Source organism: Pseudorca crassidens, chromosome 5 (genome assembly GCF_039906515.1).
Source record: "Pseudorca crassidens isolate mPseCra1 chromosome 5, mPseCra1.hap1, whole genome shotgun sequence".
In the NCBI taxonomy this organism is placed as follows: Eukaryota; Metazoa; Chordata; class Mammalia; order Artiodactyla; family Delphinidae; genus Pseudorca; species Pseudorca crassidens.
This window is the reverse complement of record NC_090300.1, coordinates 29,397,753-29,415,596: the sequence shown is the minus strand read 5'-3', so window position 1 is coordinate 29,415,596 and position 17,844 is coordinate 29,397,753. Positions and strand designations below refer to the sequence as shown.

The window sequence follows — 17,844 nt, the reverse complement described above, 5'->3', positions numbered from 1 at the left end:
AGGGTCAGGGCGCGCCCGCGTACCGAGCAGCGGCGGCGGCTGCAGCCGAGACCGCTGGCAGCTTCGTCCGCCCTCGCCCGGCCAAGCCACTGCCCCGCTTCCCCCGCGCGAGCTTTGGCGGCGGAGCAGCACGGTGAGCGCCGATTGGCCCTCGGGATGAATGTCGTACGGCACCTCTTCCCACGGATTGGCCAGGCCTGCGGTGCGTGCGAGGAGTAAACAAACCCCGCCCCGAGGCTTCCCAAAGAGAGGAGGGGGCCGCGAGGTGTAGCAGCGGGGCGTCAGGCACTGTGCCGGGTCCCTGGGTTGTCCACTGCAGGTTCTCAGTGGGTCCCCCGCAGGGATCTCGCCAACGCGGCTCCCCAGCCGCCTCCGGGGCAGGCTACAGGCCTGAGGCCTAAAATTTATAGACACACCCTTCCCCGCCCCTTCCCCCGGCTTGGGTGGGAATCTTGACTTTTCCATCCACCCCCATCCCCCCGGGCCCAAGCAGGAAAACCCCCATCTCTCTTAGAAAAGGAGGAACTAGGTCATCCCTAGTTCCCAAGCACAACTCCGTCCCCTGTCACTTGATGGGTCACCTCCGGGGCAGCAGCATGGAGGGGCATGGGGACGAGTGATTGAGGCCACGTGTGGGGACGAGTGTGCGGTAAATTATTCAGACAGGGGTTAGAGACCGCTGGGCATGTGGCTTCTTCAGTACACAGGCAAGTAAGATCCAAACCGGGCCAGGTCACCACGTCACGTGGAAGCTGAAGAGAAAATCGCAGCTCCCACCCCCTAAATACCTGTCCATTTAGTTCAATATTAATACATTTTGTGCCTATCTGAAAACCATGTGTGAGCTTACATTTTAGTGGGGTGGGAAGGACAATATGCAAAAGAAATAAGCAAAATATAAGCTATGTCACATGCTGGGACATGCTTTGGGGAAAATATGTAGCAGAGAAGGTGTTTGAGGGATGGCTTGACTTAAATAGAGTGCTCGGTGAAGGCAGCAGGAAAGGTGCCATTTAAATAAATGCCTAAAGGAACTGGGGGAGGTGAGAAAGCACCTTTGGACCTTTCTCTGGGGTGGAGTGGAGAGATAATTTCTGCATAATTGTACGTAGATAAAGTCCTAGGTGGTCAAGAATGCTGAATGCAGTCTCCTTGGACTCATTCTAAAATGCAAAAACCCCAGTGGAGTCATTACCTTGCATTTTGCAATAACAAATCAATAAGATTTATTTAGTTTCCACAGAAATTGTGTGGTTTCAACTTAAATACTTTTCAAACATCGTAAGCACAAAGATACAAAAATGAGGAAAACAGACGGAAACCTCCATCCTCAAGGAGCTCAGTCTATCAGGAGAGATGGATTGTTAATCACCTCAGGTCAAAGTGTAAACTGTCCAAGTAGAAGTAGATGCAGAGCTGTGCTTGGGCTAATGGGGGAGGGAGAAGCAGTGGATGTTATTAAGGAACTGTACCTCGGAATCTCTTTATCTATGAAGACAACTCAGTGCTAAATTTTGGAGCAAGGCTATGGCAATCAGGGATTCTCTAACCTCTTTGTAAATTTTTAAGGTGAGAGTCGGAAGATAATATTAAGTTAAACCACATGAAATTGTTAATATTTGGCAATTTTCATATGACTCGTAGAGTTAATATGAGGATTTTGCTATGCAATACATATAGTAAGTGTTCAATAAATAATGGTGATTATTATGATCATTTGATAATAGTGCTTTTGAAAAGAATGATTTAAAAGTCAATGTTTCATAACACCTTCCAACGCCTTGAAGTAAAATGGGCAGTGCAAGTTTCAAATTTTCCATATACTGGTTTGATCTAGCTGTGAATTTCCATGACCTAATCAGGGTATGCTGTAAAAGACACAAAATGCTAGTTTCACGGCAGGCCAAGAAATTCAGAATAAGGAACAGCTTGGTTTTCAAGCCAAAAACTGAAAATTCCCCAGAACAGAATAAATTGTCAAGTTGCTTCAGGGAGGAAAATTCATGTAAATCAATTTTTCATTCCCACTCACAGTTCCAATTTAGCAATTTGCACAACAGTCAGCTTTCTCTCTTCCTTCTCATTTCCCCATTAAAAGATCTGATTTCCTTTGAAAAGGAAAATAAAGCTTCCACTATCTCCAAAGCAAGAGAGTAGATGTTTGAAAGACGACAGAACACTTACTGATTTGGCAAACACTTACTAAGCGCTTATTGTATGCCACCAACAGTGCTAGGCATTGGAAATACACACATAAATGTCCAAAGAGCTTTGTTCATGGGTGTTCCTTGTGCTTTGAACAATCCCCCAGTTCATCCACACCTCATCTACACATGCCTTCTCATCTAAGCTGAAACAACACTCTCTCCAGAAAAGCTTCCTCTGACTCCCCGTCTCCAGCTCTTGGCCCATAAAATTGTTTGTCTTTCTAACGTTCATCAAACTTCTGATTACTCATTTAGTACCTGTATCCTGTTAGACTGTAAGCTCCCTGCGATTCGGATCTATGCCATTCTATTTACTACATTATCCTCGGTGCTTGAGGGAAGCTCAGTAAGTTTTTATTGAATGGATGAGTGTGCCACAGCCTAGCACGTTGGAAAGAGGAGATGAGCATAAATAAAGTCTCTACTTGTATATGCGGGGCAACAAACAGACGGCCATGAAAGAGACAGATCTGCTAAAATTAAACCTGAGGAATTTCCCTGTGCTGCCCCTCTCCTGAAGCTGGATGCTGTTTCTAGAGGCGTAGCTATAGTGCTCCTGGACCGATGTCTCTCAAACTTTAACGTACCCGGGAATCACTTAGAGATCTTATTAAAATGCAGACTCTAGATCAGCAGGTCTGAGGTACCCCACCTCAGAGTGGGGGTAGAGTCTGCATTTCCAACGAACTCCCAACTGGTGATGCTGCTGCTTCAGCAAACACCACAGTTTGAGTGACAAGGACCTTAGTGACACCTTTTTACCATTCCCAAAAATCCATAGTTGTCTACACTTTTGTAGTTGCAGATGACTTTTTTTTAAAATAAATTTATTATTTATTTATTTTATTTATTTATTTTTGGCTGCATTGGGTCTTCGTTGCTGCACGCAGGCTTTCTCTAGTTGTGAGGAGCAGGGGCTACTCTTCGCTGTGGTGCGCGGGCTTCTCATTGCAGTGGCTTCTCTTGTTGTGGAGCACGGGCTCTAGGCATGCAGGCTTCAGTAGCTGTGGCACGCGGGCTTAGCTGCTCTGCGGAATGTGGGACCAGGGCTCGAACCTGTGTCCCCTGCATTGGCAGGCGAATTCTTAACCACTGCACCACCAGGGAAATCCTGCAGATGACTTTCTAAAAAGCATCCTGATTTCACACCCAATCCATCCAGTGACGGACAAAAGAAATAACACTTAAGTGAAAAATGTGTTACAGCAAGGCCTTGTCTTCCAGAGACAGTTGTATTATGTGCAGTTTAGTCACATTAAACTGCAGAGTGGAATCAAAGCCTTGGAATTTCCTCAGTGAGGGACACAGCTTTCTCCTGAGTTCATTTCTGGAATGACTTTGTTCAGGCAGTGGAAAGATTACACAGCCACCATTAATAGAAGTAAACTTTTCTTAATATCAAACCTAAAATTATTTTAAGATAAATATCTTATTTATCCTAAAAATATAAATTATATGTGAGGTATAAGAAATAATGATAATATGATCCAGCAGTCCCACTCTTGGGCATATATCCAGACAAAACTATAATTCAAGAAGATGCATGCACCCCTATGTTCATAGCAGCACTTATTTACAATAGCCAAGACATGGAAACAACCTAAATGTCCATTGACAGAAGAATGGATAAAGAAGATGTGGTACATATATAACATAATGGAATATCACTCAGCCATAAAAAAGAATGAAATAATGCCATTTGGAGCAACATGGATGGACCTAGAGATTATCGTACTAAGTGAAGGAAGTCAGAGAGAAAGACAAATATCATATGACATCAATTATATGTGGAATCTAAAATATGACCCAAAGGAACTTATCTACGAAACAGAAACAGATTCACAGACATAGAGAACAGACTTGCTTTTGCCAAGGGGAAGGGGGATGGGGGAGGGATGGAGTGGGAGGTTGGGATTAGCAGACGCAAACTATTACATCTGCTAACTAATACAGAGGAGCACATTTGCACACTGGCTCCTGTCCCCATTGTTTAAACATTACCCGTATGGTGTCAACTCTCTAGCATTCCAGGCTTGACCATGGGTAAAAAATGACAGAATGAGTTCAAATGAGTATTCCAAGCTGGGAGACAGAGAAATCCCAGCTCATAAAACCAGAGATATGGTAAAGTAAGATGCTGTCAGTTTACACCTGGGCAGCTGGTTGCTACAACTGGAATCAAAAAGTGGGCTAAGAGGATGTGAAGTGGGGCAAGAGATGACCAATACTGATATAGATAATTGGATAATAAATGGAGGACAGGCAACAACTCTTCCTTACAGTAGAATTCCATGAATAAATGTAGAGACATAATGGAAATAGAAAATCACCATTATTAGGCAAATATTACAGAAATGATTGTTGCAGACAGGAAGCATCCGGGGATACTAAAAACTAGTGAGTGAAAGTGTGATGGGAAACAGGATATTTACATGGTCTAAAAGTATCTCCTGTGTGGGATGAATTGGAAGATTGGGACTGATACATATACACCACTATATATAAAATAGATAACTAATGAGAACCTACTGTATAGCACAGGGAACTCTATTCAGTACGCTGCAATGACCTATATGGGAATAGAATCTAAAAAAGAGTGGATATATTTAAATGTATAAATGATTCACTTTGCTGTACAGCATAAACTAACACAACATTGTAAAGCAACTATACTCCAACAAAAATTAAAAAAAAAAAGTATTTCCTTACAAGATACTTAACTACAAAGGGGAAAATAGTACTTTTATGATGGAAAAACCTGGCAGACACCCCTTTAATCAAAGGATCAAGGTTAACAACAATAATAAGACATATTGATGTCTTCCTGATAGACTGCACTAAGGCCACGGACATTACTTCTGCAGGATTCTAACAAAAATTCAGAACTTTAACCTAATCACAAGAAAATATCAGGCCAACCCAAATTGAGGGACATTCTATAAAATAACTGCCAATCTTCTTAAAAAATGTTAAGGTCATGAAAGAAAGACAGACTAGGGAACTATCACAAATTGGAGGAGAGTAAGAAGACATGAAAATTAAATGCAACGTGGGATCCTGGATTGAATTCTGGACCAGAAAAAGGACAAGAGTTGGAAAACTGACAAAATTCAAGTAAGGCCTGTGGATTAGTTTATACTACTGTATTAATGTGAATTTCCCATGTTGAGTAGTTATAGTATGGTTATGTAAGTGACGTGTTAATTAGGAGAAGCTGGGGGAAAGGAGAACTCTATGTACTACTTTTACAAGTTCTCTTTAAGTCTAAAATTATTTCAAAATAGAAAGCCAAAAAGCTAAAATTGGAAATCAACTATATTTCAATTTAAAAAAAACTAAATCCTGGTGGATCTTATTAAAACACAGATTCTGTTTCAGTACACCTGGAATGAAGCCTGAAGTTCTGCTCTTCTGAAAAGCACTCTGGTGGCACGGAGGCTACTGGTCCCAACAACATATCTGAGTAGCAAGACTTGTTCCCTCCTGTTGTATTAAGGTGAAACTGACACTCAATAAACTATGCATAAAGTGAGTAACTTGATGAGTTTTGACATATGTATATACCATGAAACTATTCCCACAATCAAGATAATGAATTTATGGTTGGCAGGCAATTCTACACGGTTTTCTTGTTTCTGCTTGTCTGGTAAGCAGAGGTACTGAGATAGTGTCTCCCTCCAGAGTAGAGGGCAGTTTTGTTTCCTGTCCAATATAATAAAAATTATTTCCTCTGGAGCAAGCATCGGGCACACTTGCTTGCAGCCCATTACAAAAGACTCAAGTTTCCTAAGCTCGAGATCGCTCAGCTGTACTGCAAACCCACTGTGTGCACAGCATCAACCCAGACAGTCCACACAGGAGTTAAGAGGCAAAGGAAACCAATGCAAATATGAAGATTATGATGTTTGCGATGTCATGAGGAATAAAGTCTTTAGTCTCTGACCCAGGAGTCTCATATCTGCTGCCAGTATCCATGGAGCTGTGGGAGGCTAACTCGTTAGCTTCCAAGTACAGAAAAACTTCAAACTCTTCTCAGTTCTTGACAGAGTTTGGTGATGAAACTGGGATGCTGACAGAGACAGGACCTTCTGGGAGAGACAGGACAACCCTGTGGGCTGGGTTAAAGAATATGAGAATTCCCTGGGATCTGGTGGCTAATAACCTTGCCCAAGTGGTGGGGAAGAGGGAGAGGTAATTTAGTAAATCTAAGGTATTTGCCTTACAATCTCCACATCCTAGTGGGTTGTTTCTAAATAGCAAAGAATCCACTATTAGTCCCTATCACCCTCATTTATTTTTTCCCTACAATTTCTTTTACATAGCCAGATTCTTTACATATATATATATATATATATATGTATAAAAAACACATATATATACACACAGATATATATATGTATATTTTTGGCCACGCTGCACGGCTTGCGGGATCTTAGTTCCCCAATCAGGGATCGAACCTGGGCCCTTGGCAGTGAAAGCACGGAGTCCTAACCATTGGCCCGCCAGCGAATTCCCTAAAAATAATTTTATAATATTTAATAAATTTATAGTCACATACATTTCAGAAAAGTCAGCTCCACATACCTGCCCCTTCCTGTCCTCCTCATTAGACTAATATGACTTTGAACAACAATAAAATCAAAACCATACCCCTTTCTTTCTTCAAATAATTGAATGTTTAGTATCCTTCAAAATCCCTACTACAGAATGAACCATGGGCTCCCCTTCGGTCAGGAAATGGAATCCAGATTGTCCGACTGAATCCTCTGCCATCATCATCGGGATGTCGCTATTTATGTGTGCGGATGTGAAGCAACGAAGAGAGAAACACTAAAAAAAAATGGCTTTAATACACAATATGTACAGATCACTCACTGTTTCGTTATAATTTCCCAAATAATTTTAATGATAATTTTCATAATGGATTTTAACAGCTGCTAGGTTAATTCCGTCACATTAGCATTTGAAAGTATGTTTCTTCCAGTTATTTAAAATTTTTCTAAACATTTAAATATACAGTATATTTTCACAATAGATTGTACCATCTTTTTTCCACTACAAAGAATTAACTCTCATCTCTAGTAATTTCCTCTGTGCAAGAATGCAGAATATAGAATAAGCCTAAACAGGATCTGAAGAGGCAGGGTTACAGAAAACCTTCCTTCTCTAACCATATTAAGCCTCATTTTTTTCTTCTTCCAGTTAAAAGGGAAACACAAGCCCAAATTTATCTTGAGTCACAACCGAAGTTAACATATGCTTATTTCTCTGTGACGTTCTTAATGCGCAGAAACCAAAACAAGAAATGGTATTAAATAAGAACTTCCAGGTAAAATTTAAAAATAAATCCAAAAGTTAAAGTAGACAAAAGGTAACGGGAAAATTCCCATACACATGAAAAAGATTCCTTCTATTCTGCATCCTTGATTTTATCTATAGATTTTAACAATGATTTATGATGTTCTCAATGACCATTTAATAAAACTATGAAATTCATAAAGAACATGAGAGAAATAAAATTATAAATTTACTGATGCATACAAATTGGAATCTATATTAACTGTCTTGCACAAATAGGAAAATTTTGAATTAATTTTCCACAAAATCATTCTGAAATATTTACACAAATCAGCTTATTTTAAATAAAAAATATTTTTAGGATTATGATACCTATGTACAAAACATGTACTTGTACCCTTTACTTAACATTCTAAGTAAAGGTGTCTTTGAAACTTTTTTGCTATTATACAGTGTTAGTACCACACTACATAATAAGTATGTAAGAAATACAAGAGCTCTTCTGCTCAGTACATTACAAAGTCATGTTCAAATGCTATATACATTTTGCCCAGAAGGATTTGAAAATGCTACTTAATGACTTCTTAAGTCACTGGACTGATTTTTTTTTTTAAGTTTTTAAAAAGGATATTCCTTTAAGGATATGGCTCCTTTAGCAAACAACCCAATTAGCAAATGGACAAAAGATATGGACAGACATTTCACTAGAGGATAAACAGATCGCAAAAGAGCACATGAAAAGATGTTCAACATCATTATTAATTAGGGAAATGCAAATTCAATCCACAATGAGAAAACCACACACTTATCACAGTGGACGAACGTGAAAAACGGTGACAACATCAAATGCTGGTGACAACGTGGAGAAAGTGGATCCCTCATACATTGCTGGTGGGAATGTAAAATGGTGCAGCTATTCTGCAAAACAGTTTGGCGGTTTCTTGTAAAGATACGGCTCATTTAAATTGGAAACCTTATCATTTATTTTCTACACAACATAGGTATCTATACAGACACATCCATTTTATTTTAATAAACCAAATGTAATGTAAAGTGGGGGGAAAGACAATGGAAATAGAATAACAGAGAATTTCCGAAACATCCGATTCTGCAGGTTCCTGCCTCTATCATTCCCATTCCCATGATCATTCCTGCATCCTTCTAGGGGCAAAGGTCCCATGGGAATATGGTGACAAAATAACCAGTGACTCACAGTACATGCTGGTGCCAAAATACTTACAGCTATGAGGATCCCAAACTTTAAAAAACAATGTGATTCTCGACGGCCTATTTGACTTCTCTGGAGTTACCCCTTTAGGCTGGTTTGAACCAGATGACCTGGATTTGAGTATGCAAGATGAGGACTCTGGGACCAGATAGATCCAGGGTGTGTTTTGGGCTTTTAATTTTAATTGAGAAACATGATATAAATTTCCCTATCAATAAACACATGTAACATCAAGAACAAAATGTATACGCAAAAAAAGTTGCACTTACAAACACAAAGTACAAATTCATCCCACAAATATGAAGGCACAGAGTTAAGTTCTGTGGAAGCAGACATGTTTTCTGCTTTCAGGGAACTTCTAGTTTGGTGGAGGCTTGCCCAGAGGCAGATAAAAGAGTAATCATCTCCTTTGTTCAGAGATGAAAAGGAAACAAAAAGGCAGATCAAATCAAAGATGATCTGGAGACTACATTAATCCCATACTGAAGTCATAAATTCACTCATTAAGACCACAGAGAATGCAGACATGGGGGTGAGGGTAGGTGGATAAAAACAGCAGAAGACAATTACAGCATGACATTTTTTCCCCACCTCATTAACCAGCAAAGCAGAAACGCTATTTATTTTAAGATACTACTACTTCTTTTTGCTAACAACTATTTCCTAAGGTAAAAATGAAGCAGAGAGAAAAGGAGTACGATAGACACTCTACATTCACTGAGTCTTCAATTTTCTTCCAACAGTCGACATCACTGGTTCTCAACTGCGGGGGTGATTTTGTCTCCCAGGGGACATTTAGCAATGTTTGGAGACATTTTGCCATCATTAAGTAGATGGATGCTAGTGGGTAAAGGTCAGGGATCTGGTAAACATCCTATAATACATAGCACCCAAAAACAAAGAATTATCTGTCCTCAAATGTCAATGATGCTGAGGTTGAGAAACCATGTCATGGTTGGATATAAAAAAATTTAAAAATCAGTAAGTCTATAGTATAAAAGCATTTAGTACCACTTTAGGAAGGATTGTACAGGAAGATTCTCCTTGATAAGATAGCTACAGAGCTCCTAAAATTATCTGATAGACCCATAGTAAGGAAATAAAACATGCTGAGAAATATTAGCATAGAAATTTTTTTAACTTCAATTATTAGCATACGTATGAAAAATAAACTTGAAAGGACAATTTTTTGCTCAATTAATTCTGATAATCAGCGCTTTCTACAACCACAAAAGCAAATGTGGTCATGTTTCTGATTTAGGTCAAATCTGACAAAAGATCTAGTAAACTGTGTTACTAAAAAAAAGGCCAGACATATTAAAAATAGAAGATTAACTTCTAAACTAATGGAAGAAAAAATTAGCCACTGATTTTTGAGGAGATGCTCAATTCCAGTAGAAAGATATTCAAAGTTATTTTTCCACATTATCTAAAAGATATTTCTCCTTTATTTTGTGGTTTCATGATGAGAAAGAACAATGTGGAAAATGAATGAAATAACAAATGTTTAGGTATTAATAATATCACAATTCAGTACATCCTAATACAAAAAGACAATTATTTCCTATGGACATCATACCCACTGAGGAGCAGACGCTATAAGAAATAGTAAAACAGAGTGGCTTTCATATGACTTTGATAAGAAAGCTTTTAATTGGCCACTAAGCTTTGTAAAAAAGGATGTGAATAACAGAAAGAATGAAATGAGTAAGATGTTATCTACATAAGGGGATCTGACTTATTACAGTAAACAAAACACCTTGACTTAACAAAAATATTTCCAAGTCTAGTATCTATTACCTGTCTCTGAAATGGACATACATGATAGTAACAGCAAACTTCCCTATAACAGTCACTTCTTTAATTACATTATTATTTAACAGTGAGTTCTACAACAGTAGGACTTTATGTGATATGATAAAGCCTGACCAAGAGGGAAATAAATACATTATTGCTGCAAATCTAAAAGGAACCTAGCCCCAAAACAGGGAGGGGCAAATAACATGAGAACATGTTGGAAGGTGGTCAACTTGCCTTAGGACAAGTTTATATCTGGCCTGAAGCTACTCACAACTCTTAGCTCTTACCTTACTCTACCTTGTTTCTATCAAGTGAGTTTGAAAATGTAGGACTCATGCTGTTCCTCTCTGTGGATCTCTGGCTCAGTGGCTGAGGGGCAGTCACTAGCTTGACTACACTCCCATCCCCTCTGTCAGCTACCTCACTGCACAAATCTCAGAGAGATGAGTAGATTGGACAAAAACAAGAAAGATACCTGGACAAGCAAAATACCCCAATGAAGGCAATTCTTAAGTCAGCAATAAATTAGGGCACTTTCTTCAAATTAACCTCTGTCGACTAGGCACTTAATAAAAATAAAAGACGTTTACACCAGCATCTCAACAAGTAAGAAGGATAGAGAAGAGGAGAAGAAAGGCAAGATTTATATTTACTACGTGTATTTTGTAAAAAATGAGATTTTATATTTTACCCAGAAATTTTTGAAAGAATGCTATCTGAGAAGGAAAGTATTCTCCTATTCCTTATGAATCAATACCCAATGAATCAATACCCTTTTTGGGTTTACTAACTAAAATGATTTTTTTCAGTGTTTTTCAATATATAAAGAAAGCTCAGATTTTGGTTAAACAAGGAAAAATTAAGGCAGTGTCTTTAAACCCAATAAGGGAAAGAACTGGCTACCAAATGAGCCTGTCTAAGAGACATATTGCGCTAACATTTGGATACAACACTGAACAATTATGGCTTTAAATAGAAAATATTAAAATTCAAATATCAAAATTCCACATTTTCTTGGTTATTCTTTCTTTTTAACTATATGGACTTCAAAGAGCCCACTTCATTTTAAAGAATTAAGGAAACACTTTTCACATCATTTTGGAACAAAACACGAACAGTGCTTGACCCGGAACTATTAACTCAGATAGTAAACAATTATGTTCATATTGGCCCAGTACAAACAGGAGGAGGACCCGTGACTGTCAAAACATGGCTGGAAATAGCTAGCGTCCTTTGGAATTTGCTACAAAACAGAAGATTTAAAAGTTCTGAGGTATTGTTGCCTTACAATCTTACCAAGGTTTAGAATTTTTTCAATGAGGAGTTTTGTTTTGTTTTCAAAAAAGCAGTGCTTTTTCTCTCCGGTTGCAGAGCTCAGCTCCAGTCTTCTCCTCTCATTCATGGTCGTATTGTTGTCCCTGAGCTTTGTCTCATCTGCACATCACAGCAACTAGCCATGTGTGGTTTCAGTCATTCCGTTAGTGCTATGTCTTGTTATACCAATTCATGGAGCGTTTCACTGCTTTGACCCAGTTTCCCATATTCTTTTCATATTCTTGCCATTTCTTCTGTGGCTTGAAAACTATTTCACTTTGCCTCAGTTTCTTTAGTTCCTCCTTGTCAGTCCAAAACCCTAGAGATGAAAAAATTTACTCTCAAGTTTTAAGGCACATAATGAGTCCGTAAAGTTTATCCACAAACCTATGTGAACTGGTGCACAGGTGAACAGTTATTACTTTAAAACACAGTTCAAACTATTTTGTTGCTTTGAGCTTGGTTAGATTGACTATCCCTGGGAATAAATACATCAGGGTTTAAAAGTCTTTTGGTATCTAACTAGCAGCTTTATTTCTGTGTGGAAGGGCACCAAATCATTTCTAGAGCAACCACATCCTGCCATCATTTAATTTCATGACTAGCTCTTAAGAAAGAAAGAAAGAAAAAAAACCCAAGTAAGAAATAGTAGGGGCTTCTCTGGTGACGCAGTGGTTGAGAATCTGCCTGCTAATGCAGGGGACACGGGTTCGAGCCCTGGTCTGGGAGGATCCCACATGCCGCGGAGCAGCTAGGCCCGTGAGCCACAACTACTGAGCCTGCGCGTCTGGAGCCTGTGCTCCGCAACAAGAGAGGCCACGACAGTGAGAGGCCCGCGTACCGCAAGGATGAGTGGCCCCCGCTTGCCACAACTAGAGAAAGCCCTCGCACAGAAACGAAGATGCGACACAGCAAAAATAAATTAATAAATTAATAAACTCCTACCCCCAACATCTAAAAAAAAAAAAAAAAGAAATGATATACTTTCTTTTTATACAACTTAAAAAAAAAACAATGATAGGGCTTCCCTGGTGGTGCAGTGGTTAAGAATCCGCCTGCCAATGCAGGGGACACGGGTTCGAGCCCTGGTCCAGGAAGATCCCACATGTCGTGGAGCAACTAAGCCTGTGAGCCACAGCTACTGAGCCCACATGCCACAACTAGTGAAGCCCGTGTGCCTAGAGCCCACGCGCCACAACAAGAGAAGCCATCGCAATGAGAAGCACGCACACTGCAATGAAGAGTAGTCCCAGCTCACCACAACTAGAGAAAGCCAGTGTGCAGCAACGAAGCCCCAACGCAGCCAATAAATAAATAAATAAATTTATTTATTAAAAAAACCAAAGCAAAACAATGATAAATTAAGGTTTTTCTTTTTTTTTGGCGACACTCTGCAACTTGTGCAGTATATTAGTTACCCGACCAGGGAACAAACCCGGTCCCACAGCAGTGAAAGCACAGAGTCCTAACCACTGGACCGCCAGGGAATCCCCCAAGTTAAGATTTTTGTCATATATCTTGAGGTAGGGGGCAACTCCTCAGGATATGCATAAAATTCAAAGTTGGGGATTAATATAAAAAATAGTTTCTTTTTCAAACTATTGCATTTCATACAAGGCTTTTAACTTCCAGTTCAAGATAATCTTGTAGTTCTGGCATATATTGTTCTTTACAAAGAGGATCATTTATAATAAAAAGCAGCAAGAAAACATATTATAACTACGATCATACGTAGTCTGAAATGGTAGCGATCCCTTGTTAATAAACTTGGTACATCTCACTTACTCTGAAGTATTAACATGGTTGACAAGTCTTCAGGAAGTACATTTTTCTCTTACCAATAAAGCTGACACATAAAATTCTTTCTTCTAAAAGTTTCCATCAGGCCACATTCTATTTACAAAGTCAGTGTTTTAGACTGTCTATATTTAAAGATATTAATTATTTTATGGAAGTTATTAAAAGACTAAAAATAATCTTTATTAGTGTACTACAAGTAGATATATCTAGTCATGAAAATAAGTATGTTCTTAAAATTCTTATTTCCAGAATTTATTATTTACACTTAATGGCATACATACTCTTAAAAGTCACTTTATTAAATGTGTATTGAACAGACCCAGTTTCTGGGTGAATTTTGAAAATACAGAGAATTTGCGTAGCCTTCATGTCTCATATTTCTTTTTTTTTTTTTTTTTTTGCGGTACGCGGGCCTCTCACTGTTGTGGCCTCTCCCGTTGCGGAGCACAGGCTCCGGACGTGCAGGCTCAGCGGCCATGGCTTACGGGCCCAGCCGCTCCACGATATGTGGGATCTTCCAGGACTAGGGCACGAACCCGTGTCCCCTGCATCGGCAGGTGGACTCAACCACTGCGCCACCAGGGAAGCCCCATGCCTCATATTTCTGAGAGAGAAGTAATCCAACCAGAAATTTCAGATTCTCTGAGGAGGTAAAACTGTTCCCTGTAGTTAGTGAAGTATCTTTGTATTGAAAAGTTTTGAAATTAAATACAGATAAAATGAAGTAGATACAACTCAAGCCACTATATTATATGTAAGAATAACTTGCATGTGTCTGTTATTTAAAGTGTATTAAATGTTCAAGAGAATTTGACATATTTAGCTTTATAAGGTGATAAGTGTAGATCAATTTGATTAACTTTATAAACAATATTGGAATGCTTATGAGCATTTGGCTTACTGTAATGATAAGCTTAATTTATTCATTTTTCAAGAGTTGTTTAAGTACTGGAGAAATTTCCTTGTTATAGTTCTAAGTTTGCTCAATTAGTCATGTGAAATTATTAAAAATAACATCAGCTATATTGTACTTAAGAGTTGAAATACACAAAGTAACAAATTTGTAAACGGGAATGACTATTTAAGGGGAAGTTATTTTCTTCAACTTGAATTAATCAAACACCAATCAATGAACAAATGAAAGTGATTGTTTCAATTTTATTCAAAGTTAACAGATTTTTAGTAGAATAAAGTATAAGGTGAACTTACCAAGATTTGATGCTTTTTGGGTCCATAACTTTAATTGCTAAATAACAGCCTAAACTTTTAAGTGTAAGATATCCTGTTTTGTACAAACACTCCTGCCTTCCATACAGGAACACAGGGAAACACTCCCAGTGTCCCAAGCGACATCCTGCTCCTAAAGAGCCCTCTAATTGGCCTCCCCATGTCTGTTCTTTACTCCTCCCAACTAATTAGTGAAAACACTAATTGCCAAAGTGATTTGTTCAAATATAGATCTAACCATGTCCTTCTGCTTAAAATTGTTCAGTGGCTCTCCAATGCATTCAAGATCAAGTCCAATCTCCTCTATATGAAGAGGCCACCATGACTGGACCTCTATGTACCTCTCCAGCCTCCCCTCTTGCTCTCATCCTATCAGCACCATAATGGGCCAGTACCTTTGCACGAGCTGCCTTCTCTACTGGACCACTCACCTCTATTCTCTCACCTGGTTGTCTGCTAACCCCTTCAAAATTGAACTATACGTTGTCGCCTCTGGGAAAGCCTACACCAATTGCTTGATACTGTGGCTGTTTGCTGGGCTTATCACAGAAGAATAATAATGGGTTGACTTGCTTGACTGCTCCCACTGGAGACTCCCATAGCAGGGACTATATCATTTAAACTCTATTATTCCCAGCAGCGACTCTCATGAAGCAGGTGCTCAACAAACGTTCACTAAATGAAAGAGTGGAGTGGTTTCTAATGCCAAAGACAAGCTTATCTAATCAGAAAGTTTACCCAGAGACATTCCCTTGCTAAAGACCAGAGCAGTTGAGAATTAGCTTTCCTGGTCTCATTCTTCTGACTGAAGGAGAGCACCAAGGAGGGAGGAGGTGCAACCAGGCCCACCCACAGAAGAGATCACTGGAACATTTTGCGAGTGATGTGCATATGTGTATGGGGTCTAATGGACACCAAGCCTTTCCAGACCCTCTCTATCTATAATTTTGTGATTTGGGAGGAGAAATGCTATCTGTAAGAAATGGTTTTGCAAGACAGCTCTCGTTTTAATAAAACCCACACGTACCAACAGCAAGGCCAGCTAGAGAAGCTGCACCTACGCAGGACATATCAACGTGGACGGGTCTGTCTATCGTCTCATTAATCAGGTCTGAAGTCATCTGCATGACAAAACTGTTCTTACAAACTCCTCCATCTGCTCTGTGTGGAGAAAGATATTGGAGATAAACTACTGTAACAAAAGCATAAATACATTATTAATTCTTTTTTAAAAAGCCACACTTTTTTTTTAGATCCTTGATTTTATTTTTAAAGTTTAAAGATTCTTATAATACACATATGGGTGCTAAGATCCTCTCAGATTCCATATTGGGTTTTATTCTCCTTAAATCCAAAATTAGCTTTCCTTCCTCTCCAAATTCCTATGACCAAGAATTTTGTTGCAAAGAAGGTAAGCATAAGTTCTTTTTGAAATCCTGAATAATCATAATCATGAAAATGCCAACAGCAGCTACCACTTAACTTCCAATTTCTAATTAAATCTATTAGAAACAAAGTTTACCTACCGGATTTTTCTTACAGGAATGTGGATCTCTTTCTGCATCACCTCATATAACTGTTTGTTTCTAGTTAAAAAAACAAGGAAACTATTTAGAGGCAGTTCATATCATAATAATTCTCTGTTTTTTTCCAATCTAGAATAATAACTGTGGTTTTATTTACATGACATTTATAAAATATGCAAAAGAAAACACTAAAGAAATATATTAGGCTAACTGGATGTCAATAACAGATGGTCAAGTAAACAAGAGGTTCAGGCCCTTCTGTTTTTCACTTTGATGCAAAAGAACATAATTTTTATTTCAGAACTAAATTTAATCTATTACCATTCCTGCAAATAAAAATTTAAAGCAAGCATCCATTTAATAGGTATGGATGACACACCATAAATAGCATCTAATAGAAATCAAATATAAAAATAATGATTTTGTAATCAGAGAAAATGTTATTTTAAACATTACAAATGTTCCATTTGTTCCATTCATGACAGCTGCGTTTTTAATTTTAATGAGCTACACCTGCCCCGTAACAAAAAGACCAAAAGAAATATACATAAAGAATAATTCTGATGAGTCAATCTTTGAGTATAAAAGAAGCATTATTAGTTAGAATTCTCCTTCATGAATAAGGAAATAAAAGACTTTGAAAGTCCAAATTTTGAATCCTTTATGCTTAATAAATTGGATATTTTAAAAATCATTCAGTTTTCAGATATCAAATCTAAGTGGTACTGGTACTATTAAATGTGAAAAAAAAGAGAGGCAAAAAAATTAGTAATAAGAATAGATTATATCATATACAGTATGAATTAAACTAATGGTATAAACAGTTAAAATTAAGAAATTTAAAAATTTAGTTTAGTAGAAATTAATAAAAGGAAATAGCGATACTGTATGGGGAGGGGGGAGTTTCGGGCAGGTTCTGGTACCTGAAAGCTATGGACTCCAATATTGCTCGTACAAGGTGGTATTTATTGGTGGAAGACTTCAAACCCATAAAAGAGGCACATGCACAGGGGTCATTTAATGGAGCCTGAAGTAAAAGACAGTAATATATTATTACTGCTCTAAATTATATCTATAGACTTGAAGGTATATTACACAATAAAAGCATAGCCATGTTAGAAAAAAAAAGAATGCTCATTTAGAGATAAATAGTTTTGACATAAATGATAGCCCCAAAATGATGTTAACTATTCAAATAACCTTTTGATAGGACTTAAGCAAGGATGAGTCACAGATATCAGACATATGGGCTGGATCTTCTGTTTGCACCTGTACCAAGAAAAGGGACTGAAGCCCAGAGTAATAGATTATGAAATGCTTAGCTTGATATATGAGGAAAATGGAAAGCAATGCCAGTATTTCCCCTTTTCTCCAACTGTAAAGTGTTTACACTGAAACTGTTTACTATGTAGAGTGGTTTTTTGAGGATATTAAGTTAGACTTA

At 38.3% G+C, this 17,844-nt stretch overlaps 1 protein-coding gene and 1 long non-coding RNA gene across 3 annotated transcripts in view; one reads left to right on the top strand and one right to left on the bottom strand.

Moving 5' to 3' along the window:
• The first annotated feature begins 3 nt into the window (after positions 1-3).
• On the top strand, positions 4-5,715 carry LOC137224758 (uncharacterized). The gene is made up of 3 exons (XR_010943491.1): positions 4-133; positions 5,182-5,321; positions 5,574-5,715. It is a non-coding gene; the product is annotated as an uncharacterized lncRNA (long non-coding RNA).
• A 1,318-nt stretch (positions 5,716-7,033) lies between these two features.
• Positions 7,034-17,844, bottom strand: part of GK5 (glycerol kinase 5) — a 77,608-nt gene continuing 66,797 nt past the window's right edge. For both annotated transcript variants that reach the window (XM_067737619.1, XM_067737620.1), the window contains exons 13-16: positions 17,324-17,427; positions 16,401-16,460; positions 15,902-16,035; positions 7,034-12,166 (exon numbers count right to left, since the gene is read on the bottom strand). In XM_067737619.1, the coding sequence (XP_067593720.1) occupies positions 12,018-12,166; positions 15,902-16,035; positions 16,401-16,460; positions 17,324-17,427 (447 nt within the window). In that variant the 3' untranslated portion in view covers positions 7,034-12,017. The remainder of the gene's footprint in view (positions 12,167-15,901; positions 16,036-16,400; positions 16,461-17,323; positions 17,428-17,844) is intronic.